Raw genomic sequence first — 12,178 nt, 5'->3', positions numbered from 1 at the left:
AAGGAGAATATATAATTATGGCAATTAGCACCCCAACACTGTGTAGTTTCCCAATGCTGTCCCCCAGAATTCTTTAAACTCTACTTTCTTTGTCTTGGATCTCAGTATCTTACCTGCAGAAGAAGAGGTATAAAAGTTTCTATCTCCAGAATCTGAGCAGCCTCTTCCATTAAAATATTATCATACTGAGAAGGGGAGAAAAAGGACAGCTTGTCAAAAAGTCGGCTGAAAGCCAAACAGCTACCACCAAAAGTGTAACAACCATCCAAAAAAACCCCTAAATAATTCAGATAAAAACAAATACAAAATATTCAAACAGAATGTTTACAATCTTATTTGCCACTGTGCTCCTGCCTCTGCAATTCAATTCTTTAACCTTAGGGAAGACCTCTCAATATACAACTCTATACAATTAAGATCTCCTTGATCACTTCTTGGATTACAATATATATTTAGTTATTTTCAATTCAGTTCTTTTAAGTTCCACGTAAGCAAGAATCAACCTACAATTATATATGAGGTTATTTCCATTGATATTCTAACCCTAGGTAATATTTTGTGGCAATTTTTTCCCTTATGAACCCTACTTAGCACTCAACAATCCGGTTTTCCCCCAGCATTCAGTCTGTCACCAAAGCATGTCAATTTCACATTCAAAACTCCCTCTAGAATCTATTCATTTTTCTCCATTTCTGCTACCACCACCACCACCACTGTAATCCATGCCACTACTCTGACTACTGCCAGCAATCTCTTTACTAGTCCCTCCCCTTCCTGTACTGCCTCCCCTAAATCACTGATGTAACAGGCATTAGAGCACATCACCTCTGGTTTCTAACCCTTCACTGGCTGCCAGCTGTCTTAGGGAAAAATGAGCCTAATGTTGCTTGCAGGAGACGTATTAACTAGGGCCTGTGTTGAGTCTGGCCCCTGCCGTCCTCTCCTATTTTATGTATCACTGTTCCCCTTTCTCACTAAGCTCAAACACACTGACCTATTTCACTTTCTCAGAAATGGTAAAATCATTTCTGCTTCAGGCCCTCTGCATGTGCTTTTTTCTCTCTTCACTTTTGTCTGCTTGGCTTTGTCTATTTCTTAAAGTATCAGCTTAAAGTCCACTTTATCCAGGCCTTTTCTGACTTCCCAACCTAAAACAGGTTTCACAGGACCCTGTTCCTCTGTCTCACAGCACATCATAACTTGTAATTCTGTTCATATATGTACATACTTGTTTGATGCCTGTTTCTTCCCTCTAGCCCAGTTCCCAATAATGTTAGGCACTGCACATTTGTAAAACAATGAAAAGTCGTCTTTCTCCAACCTAAGGAAATTTCATTCTTTCTTTTTTGTATGTTTTTCTCTATCTGCCCAAAATTTTTTCCAGACTTATTCTCAATGTTTCATATTTCCCCTCCTTTCCCTTCTAATTCTGACTGCTACTTGGTATGATATCCTATTTCTTGTTTTATTGGTAAAATACCTTCTTTGAGAATCTCACCAAGTACAAACTAGAGTTCCTCTGTTTTCTATTTTTAAAGTTTTCTCTCCTCATTTTGTATTCCAGGGAAGTGGAAGGTGGGAGGAGCATGTTTCCTCTTAATGCTTAATTAATTCTCTTCTTTTAAACTAATTGTTTATATATCCTGTAATTTCTGTGCTATTCATTTTTACCAAAACATGTTTGTATCTATATTTGTCCATGATTGGTAGCTGAGCTGGATTTCCATTGGACATGATGAAAATTAAGGTTCAATTCTGCACTGTTTCTTACTGAAACTACCTGAAGTTGCAGGCATGTGGATGGGTGTCTTCCCTATCTCTATCTGATGCTAAATTTCCCTAGTACAGTGATTCTTTAGGTCATCCTAGTAGGAACCCAGGAGGAGTTCCAAGAATCCTATTTTCTCAGAAGTCTGTAAGTGGCCTCTCAAGGTAATAGACAATATGCAAAACAGAGTGGCAGCAGCTCAAAGAAGACAATTTAAAGAGCCTGTTTTCTGAAAAACAACTCCGAAAATCGAATGTGACTTAATTCATAATAATATATCTACAGAGTCTGCTTTTTTAAAGTGAGATTTTAATCACAAAGCAAAATTATGACATAACTATATCAGAAGTATTAAGGAGGAAAAAAGTGCACAAATGTGCTTGCATGTCTTCTTGAGGACAGCACAGAAACTAAAGACAATGTCCAAAATGGAAATTTAATGTTCTTTATTGATATAAATGAGAAGAACAAAGGAAAAACAAAAAGAGTTGAAAGAGATCCCAGCTCGAGTCCTCCCACCAAATAAAACATAACTCTCAACTTAAAAAAAAAAAAAAAAAAAAAAAAAAAGAGTTGAAAGATTAAACAATTGAGGAGCATCAGGGGAGTAGGGAATTGCCTTTTTTAAATGTTAGCAGACCTGCAAGGTTTATAAGCTCTTAACTGAGATGCATGTGTGAGTTTGATTAAAAAAAAACTTCAAAATTAAAAACATAAAAAAAGTAAAGGATAGTTCCAGTACTCATGTAAACTAATTTTAGATGTATAGCACATGTAAGAAAATGATTAATGAAAATGATAAGCTACAAGTAATGTTCTTAGAAAACGCACGTGAAAGTTGCATGAAAGCATAAAATGCTAATTATGATTGCATCATTTCCCCTTGTTATTAAACTGATTTGATTTAATATCAAATTCAAAGTATATTTTATATGTCAGCCCCAAGAACAAAGTATTTAGGTGAAAAATTCTGACTAATAACTTGCAAAAGAAAGTTCACACCACTAGGGTAAATTCACAGTGCCTTTTAATAAATTATCGTATTTGTCCTATCTTGCAGAGGAGGAACCTTTCATCCAAGATAACAATTCTGTCACCTTGAATTTATTTAGCATTTATCTTCCAGTGAGCTCATAACATTAAAAAATTGTCAGTTACTTTCATCAACAACAAATGCTCTGCTCACTTTGAATTCAAACCAGTACACAAACCCTATTTTAAACAACAACAGATAAACCAGTTGCAGGGAAATTCAATGATCTGCATTAAAATCAAAGTTTAGATCAGTACAACTAGCAAAGTCAGAGTCTCCAAATTTAAATTTACTGCTCATTTATTACCTTTCATTTCAACTGAGTCACAGGCTAACAGGCTATCTTGCCCTTTAGCTCTCCAGTCTTTATCGTATGGTGGTCAAATACCTCCTCTGACAGTCTAAGTAAGAGCATTCCACAGCCTCACATAGAAGGCTTTTCATTTACTGAATGAGCAAATAACTGGCAGCAGATGTGTGCTTAAAAGGTAAATAATGCAAGCATACAGACGTTTAACAGGTGAAAAACACTCTCAACTGTTATTTTTATAAAGCTGTTTGGAGATTTTTTTTAACATAGTAAAAATAGATTAATCTACCTTAACAAGTATTAGAAGTTGACTTGGGGGAGGGTATAGCTCAGTGGTAGAGTGTGTGCTTAGCACGCATGAGGTCCTGGGTTCAACCCCCAGGACAGTACCTCCATTAAAAAATAAAGAAATAAACTAAACTAAACTAACCTTCCCAACAAAAGGAAGTTGGTTAGACAATCATATGGTTATAATGTTACTTAAAGGACATATATCTGATAACTAAATTCAGAAAAATTAGATTTAGAGTTTACTAATCATATAAACACGGAAAGTTATAAATTTTAAAAGAGACATTTTTAAGTAATTATAAATGTGAACTTCAGTAAGAAGTAAACCACTATCCAAGGGAAATGGCCTAGTTTAAAAAAAGAAAAGAAAAGGAAAGGAAAGGAAAAAATCTAACAGCTGCATAGATGATGAATTAAAGAATAAAATATAAGTCTTTACCTTGAAACCTAACTTGACTAAATCATGTCGTTTTAAGGCAGCATGAGTACAGGTCATAGCAATGATTTTGGCTTCTTTTACCAAAAGGTACTTAGATCTGTCTAGTCCACTTCGAAGCAGTTCAGAAGCTCTAAATTCCTATAAGAATGGAGAGACAATGAGACAGTATTTTAGGAAAATAAACATAGTTTATGAATACATTCATACAATCCAGTTTATGAGATAATTTGTGAGAAATTAATATAAATATATCATAAACTAAGCTAAAGAATTATAATTCTGTCCATTATTAATAAGGCACTGATTGAGCTTAAATATTAGCTGATATTCAGGCCATAATTTGGACTGTTTTTCATGTTGTAAAATATTTACAGTATCAACAAGAATATTGAATAAAAATATCAAACACTATTGTGCCTATATTACCCAAGGTCCCTACAGAAAAACAGAAATATTTCAAGCATTCATAACAAGGGGAATTTATTGCAGGGAACTGTTATGCAGATGATGGAGGAGAAAAGCCAACCAGGGAATGGTGAAGCAACCCAGAGACTGGCAACAGTAGGAAATTACGACCATTCCTAGGCTAGGAAGGATAAAAAGAGGAGGAAGTGTCATCAGAGCCCGGAAACTGGGGTACCAGCATAAGCGGGAACCACAGTGGGCCAGGCCAGCAGAAACTGGAGCCATGGAAGAGATGAAACCCAAGGCAGAGTGTGCTGGTGAAGAAATATCCTGGCTTCTCTCTTTCTTCTATTTCTGCCACAAATTGTCATTGACTAAACCCAGCTAGAGGTCAGTGGACACGAGAGACTGGGAAATTAAACCTCTAAGGATCAGCCCCAACCCTGATCATGGCAGAAGGTCCCCCACAGAGCAGAGCAGGGGGGTAGACAACAGATGTGAGGAGCAAAGAGGCTCAAGCCGAGTAGCTAGAAACAAGTTTTATCAAATGTGAACACTATGTACACTTACTTCAGACTTTGAAACATTTGTGTTTTTTTAAATAACTAAAGCATTACAGGTACAGATGGAGGTACCCTGTATATTCTTCTCCCCACCGTCTCCCTACATAGCTATTGTATGTTTGTATCCTTTCACATTCTATTATGTAATCATAAATGTAATATAATACCATTTTGCAGGTTTTAAAATTTTACTTATACTATGTATATACTATATATATATATATATATATAGTATGTATTTATTATTCTATACCTACCATCCATCCATTTCTATCCACCTACCCATACCACACATCAGTATTTATTGAATGTCAACTATGTGCCAGATATTACCGTAGGAAGTAGGGATATAATCATATCTAAAAGGTACTCAGACTGAAAAAAAACAACATCTTTGCCCTTTTTACCTGAAGTAACCCTAAACCTTCTTACTGAGGAATCTGGGCCTGAATGTGACCTTCTACGGGATTGCTATAGTCTTCCAACGATATTTTCTACAAGAAATGAGAAAACCAGAAAGCATCCTGGGGGGATCCCTGGGTTCCAAATACAGTCTTCTCTGTCCCCTTTGTATAGTGATGACTCTTATTTCACCCTAATAATCAATACCAATCATCCTGGCTAACACAGCAACCTCACTTTTTGCCCACTGGTCAAAGGCATAAAGAACTTAGAACGGCCAAATTCCAAATCAAAGAACCACTGTTAAATCTCCTGATAACAGCATTCCTTTCTCAAATACTCAGACTTTCACACCAGAAAAGCCAGAAAAATGGGGATTCAACACATATCTTAATTTTTACTTATTTCTTGAACTAGAATAATAAATGTCTCCAATAATCTTACTTAAAAGTAATAATCTGGTTTGTTAGATTTGAATATTTCATTTCTTCTTTTAAAAAAAGAAAACCAACTAAGCTCAAAACCTTTAAAGGAAAGTTAAAAGAACTTGAGAATCCTTACCTCAAGCTGAGTAAAGATTTTCTTAATATGCCTGAAACATCCTTCTGCAATTTCCATGTCTTCTTCATAAGATCGGCCTTTAAAAATGGGTTGAGGAGCATTTGCAAAGTATTCATGGAAAGGGAAGAACGTGGAGATTTCCGTGACATCCGGCAACGTGCTACCTTTGTTTTTCACTTTGCTGATATACTCTTCCCAACGAGACATTACCTATAAGAAAAAGAGACGTGAGGTTAAATATGCCAGCTTATTAATGCATTCTAAATTATAAATTAAAACAGAAATCAAGTGAAAATAAGATTTGCTAGGTAAAGGAAAAGGAAAGCAGTCTTTGAGCAAATAGGTCTATTTCTTGCCCAAGTCACTGACAGATTGCTCTTCGTTTATAAAAGTAACCTTTAAGATTGCAGGGAAAAAAAAAAACTCTTTAATCAAATGCACAGATAGACAAGAACCTCAGGATCATCTCATGGTACGTTAGACCTTTTCAGATTTTCTATGTATACTCAAAACAGTTTATTATTGATGATCCACACCCCCAGCCAGACTTGTGAGATAGGTAGCTCAGTTACATCCTGGTATAAATGTTCATTATGCCTCTACTCAGTTCCTACTTAGCCTCAATTTCTGTAATTTGTCTGTTTTTCCATTATGACTTCAGTGTTTCTCAAAGTGGTCCTTGGGCAGGGTATCTGAGAAGCTGATAAATAAAATGTAGATTTGGGATGCCACCTCTTACTGAAAGAAAGTCTCTGGGGACAGAGCTTGAGAATGTCCTTTCTAAACGATTTTCTTAATGTGATTACTGTATGTTGAAAACTGCTGACCTACACTGTAAGGCCTCAAGTTCATAATTCCCAAATTTATTACTTACGCTTCTACAATGTATATATTATTTCTCCTACTTTTAAAAGTAGTTTTCACAGAGAGCCTAGTGATTTTTATTTCGTAACAAATATGCATGTAAGCATGATCTTTACTCCATTATTCAAAGTTCTAAACAGTCTGTCTAATGCAGACAACTTTGCAAGATCAAGCATAGATCCTGTGTTCACAAGAAACCAAGAAATCTGCTCATTTCGAACGGACTCAACTGGTTTGTATATCTACTTATAATAAGCATAATTTCTTCTTTCATATGCATTTAAAATTTTCAGTGTTATGCTTTATACCTAAAATATACAGATAACAGTACAAAGAGAACAAATAAAGTTACACAAAAATCTTCATTATTTGATTATATTTAATTCATTTAAATTAGTAAACCAACTGACTATTAAAGTTTATTTTCATTCATCTTATTTAGCTTCTACTGCTCCTTAATCTTCATTCTTCCCAAATTAACCCTAGCAAAAGGAAAAACGTATCTCTAAATTGAAGTTAAAAGAATTTCTAACTTAAGCTTCTAAATTAACTCTAAAACAAGACAATATACTTTTCTTTATTAGTTGATTAATACGTATAGTAAAAGTAAGTTACAGAACCATGTTTGTTAGCACTGGGTTGACAGAGCAGTTATATTTCTATAGTAATATGAGAGAGAGAGAGAGAGAGAGAGAGAGAGACTAGAAACTTTATCAATAGCAAGAAAGCAAAGAAAAGAAAAAAATTTTAAAGTAGCAACATTGGCCTTTCACTGAATAAGTCATCAAGCAAAGTTCTTTAGCAAAGAAAACTGGAGATAATGGGAAACACATTCAACATTCACAAATATAGCTTCAACAACAGCATACATTTTAATCGACTCAACAAAAAAATAAGCTTTCAAAAGAAGGATCTCAAGATCTCATCCTAGTTTCCAACTGAAGACCATATTACAAAAAAGTATGATTTAAAACCCTTAATCTCTTACCTGATACAAGAAGAAATAGCCTGCAGTTTCACAAGTATATGAAGCATCTCCTGGAACCCCCAGACTCTTCTGCAATCGTTTCACTTCTTCTAAAAGTTCTATTCTTCGAGCGAGGACGTAATTAACTCTTCCATACCTAAACATTTCAATTAAGCAAAAAGGTAAAATTGTATAATGAAGAGACTTTCGAGGAAACTGTCAGAAAATTTTTTAAGAAAATCATAATAGAAACTATAAATGGCCAAAGAGAAAAAAATTAGTAGAAAACATAGTTTATAATCTAACTGTAAGTGGTAGTTCTTGGGGTTTTTTTAATACAAAAGCTACTTAAAGTGTACCTGATGGGTCAGGGCTGACTTGCAAGTGTGTTAGTGATCTGAGAGAAGGGAAAATCAGCTACAACACTAAACACAACATTTAGTTCAGCTATCAATTTTTTTCCCCCATAAAAAGACCTTTATAAAGAAGCAAACAGTATAGTGCACTCAAGTGCTAGTCCATCTTATAATAGACCAAGAACATATAGTGTACAGACTGGCTGCTCTGAATAGCACTGTTTATACTATCACAAAAGTAGATTAGCTCTAAAGGTCTTGAAAAGTAATTTTAAAATTTATTTGATCATTCCTTGGCCTCCAGCATGCAGCTTGGCATCTGGACCAAGTAGGTTCATAAGTATCTGCTGAATAAGAAAACCAGAATTTGGAGAGCACTTGGCCCAGAGACAGACAGTTAAGGAAAGAAGCAGTGGAACCAGAATTGAATCCCAAAGCCTATCCATACTCTTTCCACCATAATAAAGTGCCTCCCACAATCCTGTAACACTAAAAAGAGATAGAATAGAACGATCCAGAATAAAAAAGAGACATAAGACATGGTCTATAGTTTTAGGAATTTTCCAACTTAGAAAGATATAATTATAGCAGGTAACTTTTCCCATGTTTGCTTATCTACAACTTAAAACTTTTTCTACAATGTACACTTTGGTAATGAAAAAAAAATTGGGGATGTTTATAAAGAGTCTAATAAAATGACAAAATTCTTGTAATATAATGTTAAATTAAAAAACCAATATACAGTGGAATTCTATGTAATATTCTGCAAATCTAAAATTATACCAAAAAGTCTATTAATTAATTAAAAAAAGCAGTGTACAGGCATACCTCATTTTATTGTGCTTGGCTTTACTGCACTTTGCGGATCCTGTGTTTTTTAACAAATTGAAGGTTGGTGGCAACCCTGTACTGAGCAAGTCTACTGGTGCCATTTTTGCCAACAGCGTTTGCTCACTTAGTGTCTCTGTGTCACATTTTGGTAATTCTTGAAATATTTCAAAACTTTTCATTATTATTATTATATTTGTTATGGTGATCTGTGATCAAGTGATTTCTGATGCTATTTTAATTGTTTTGGGGTGCCGCAAACAATGCCCATATAAGATGGCAAATAATAAATGTGTGTGTTCTGACTGTTTCACTGATTAGTCATTCCCCTATCTCTCTCCCTCTCTTCAGGCCTCCCAATTCCCTAAGACACAAAAATACTGAAGTAAGGTCAGTTAATAACCCCACAATGGCCTCTAAGTGTTCAAGTGAAGAGTTGCACATCTCTTTCTTTAAATCAAAAGCTAGCAATCATTAATCTTAGTGAGGCAGGCATGCCGAAAGCCAAGACAGGCAGAAACCTAGGCCTCTTACACCAAACAATTAGCCAAGTTCTGAACACAAAGGAAAATTTCTTGAAGGAGATTAAAAGTGCTACTCTAGTGAACACACTAATGCTAAGAGAGCGAAACAGCCTTACTGTTGACAGGGAGAAAGTTTTAGTGGTTTGGATAGAAGACCAAACCAGTCACAGCATTCCCTTTAGCTAAAGCCTAAACCAGACAGAGCAAGGCCCTAACTCTCTGCAGAAGAAAAGTCTGAAGTTAGCAGAGGTTGGTTCATGAGGTTTAAGGAAAGAAGCTGTCACCGTAGCTTCATAAAAGTGAAGGGAAAGCAGCAAGTGTTGATACAGAAACAGCAGCAAGTCATCCAGAAGGTCCAGCTAAGATCATTAATGAAGGTGGCCACACTGAACAACAAATTTTTCTACCAGAAAACGATGCCATCTAGGATTTTCATAGCTGAAGAGGAGAAGTCAATGCCTGGCTTCAGAGCTTCAAAGGACAGGTTGACTCTTGTAAGTTGAAGCCAATGCTTATTCATCATTCCAGAAATCCTAGGGACCTTAAGAATCATGCTAAATCTACTCTGCTTGTGCTCTATTAGTGGATGACATCACATTTGTTTACAACATGGTTTGCTGAATATCTTAAGCCCATGCTGGGATCAACTGCTCAGAAAAAAAGATCCTTTCAAAATATTAGTGCTCATTGACAATGCCCAGGTCACCCTAGAGCTCTGATGGAGATACACAACAGGATTCATGTTGTTTCCATGCCTACTCACACAACATCCATTCTGCATCCCTTGGATCAAAGAATAATTTTGACTTTCAAGGCTTATTACTTAAGAAATATACTTCATAAGGCTGTAGCACAGCAGCTGAAAACCTTCTGGGAAAGATTCACCATTCTAGACCCCACAAAGAACATTCACGATTCATGGGAAGAGGTCAACACTAACAGGAGTTTCGAAGAGGTTGATTCAAACCCTCGTGGATGACGTTGAGGGGTGTAAGACCTCAGTGGAGGAAAAAACTATCAATGTGGTAGAAGTAGCAAGAGAACTACAGTCAGAAGTGCAGCCTGAAAATGTGGCTGAATTGCCGTAACCTTATGATAAAACTTTAACAGGTGAAGAGCTGCTTCTTTTGGATGAGAAAGAAAGTTGTTTTTTGAGATGGAATCTACTCCTGATGAAGATACTGTGAAGACTGGTGAAATGACAACAATGAATTTAGAATATGACGTAAACTTAGTGGAAAAAACAGCAGCAGAGTTTAACAGGACTGATTCCAATTTTGAAAGAAGTTCTACTGTGGGTAAAATGCTATCAAACAGCACTGCATGCTATGAAGAAATCATTTGTAAAGAGTCAATCGATGTGGCAACATCGTTGAAATATATTAAGAAGTTGCCACAGCCACTTCAGCCTTCAGCAACCACCACCCTGAGCAGACCAGCCATTAACATCAAGGCAACACCTTTCACCAGCAAAAAGACTATGACCTGCTGAAGGCTCATATGATGGTTAGCAGTTTTTAGCAATAAGGCATTTTTCAGTTAAAGTATCTACATTATTTCTTTGGACATAATGCTATTGTACATGTAATGACTACAAGAGAGTGTAAACATAACTTTTTATAGGTACTGGGAAACTAAAAACCCATGCAACTTTCTTTGTTGTGATATTTGCTTGATTGTGGTGGTATAAAACCAAACCTGTGATATCCCTGAGGTATGCCTGTATGCATTTATACATGATAACATAATTACAGCTGATTATTAACAAAAACTTCTTTTAGAGTAGCAGAATTGTGAATGATCACTCTCTATTATCTCACAAGATGTAATAAAAATTTTTCTTTAGGGAAAGTGATATTACTTTTATTGTGAAACAATATTCACTAGTTTTCTTTTTAATTATAACAAAGGGAGAGGAAATAAAAGAATATGCTCAGTTAAACAAGCACACACATTACTATCAACACCTGGGGACTGGTTCATGTATTAGAAAGCAAGAAGTATTTTCTTCTCTAAAAACTTGGTAGTACCTAAACTCATTTTAAAAACTCTACTGTACTATTACAATATTCTTTAAAAACTATAAATTGTACTGCAAAATAATTATAATTACAGTATTTAGCATTCCCTCAGCACCTATATGTTCACTGAATTCTGGATTATAAGATTTTAGAGTCTAGCTCACTTGTGAAACTTACTTTTAATAAGAAGAAATATCTATGGGAAGAATTCTGGGAAGCATTCCTGGCTGATCCCAAATTAAGAATCTAGAGCCCCACATAACTTAATGTGTACTGATCTTGTCCTCCGACTTTTCAGAAGCTAAAAAATGTTTGGTGAGCTATTTAATACAAGAACTCAAAATAAATGCAACATAATAATTTGACACTCTTTTAGCTCTTTTGATATCTACAATCAATTTAGTCAAAGGTAATGTTCAATAGTCAAAGGCTGTATTAAATACGTGTAGCTTTTAATTATGCCTATGTATAAAATTATGCCTTAATAATGGATTTAAACATAAATGAAATGAGCTACTATAAAGCAACTTTGAAGGAAAAAAACCAAAATACTAACAGCAGAAGAAATTTAATTTGTAAAATTTTAGTCTCTTTACAATATGTAATACTAAACATAAATTCCAGTTAAACTAGCAACAAGTACCTGAAATAATAGTTATAATCCTAAAATTATGCTATCATTAACCTCAACTGCACTTAATTAAATGCATCAACTTAACTGGCACCTAAAGTAAATGCAAACTAAATGTCTGGATGAAATGTGAAAAGAAACTGTGTAATGCTGTACAGTTTTGGCTTGGCAATATTAAAAATTACTTCAATAAATAGAGAGCAAATGGAAACCTG

General features: G+C 35.1%; 1 protein-coding gene across 5 annotated transcripts in view; it reads right to left on the bottom strand.

The window, feature by feature from the left end:
* Positions 1–12,178, bottom strand: part of AQR (aquarius intron-binding spliceosomal factor) — a 98,769-nt gene that overhangs the window by 31,788 nt on the left and 54,803 nt on the right. For all 5 annotated transcript variants that reach the window (XR_012073390.1, XM_072962716.1, XM_072962717.1 and 2 more), the window contains exons 25-28: positions 7,625–7,760; positions 5,773–5,982; positions 3,842–3,979; positions 114–185 (exon numbers count right to left, since the gene is read on the bottom strand). Coding sequence is in view for 4 of the 5 variants with exons in the window: in XM_072962716.1 (XP_072818817.1) it covers positions 114–185; positions 3,842–3,979; positions 5,773–5,982; positions 7,625–7,760 (556 nt within the window). In the remaining variant the exon portion in view is untranslated. The remainder of the gene's footprint in view (positions 1–113; positions 186–3,841; positions 3,980–5,772; positions 5,983–7,624; positions 7,761–12,178) is intronic.

Source organism: Vicugna pacos, chromosome 6 (genome assembly GCF_048564905.1).
Source record: "Vicugna pacos chromosome 6, VicPac4, whole genome shotgun sequence".
Lineage (NCBI taxonomy): Eukaryota > Metazoa > Chordata > Mammalia > Artiodactyla > Camelidae > Vicugna > Vicugna pacos.
This window is presented reverse-complemented; position numbering and strand designations above follow the sequence as displayed.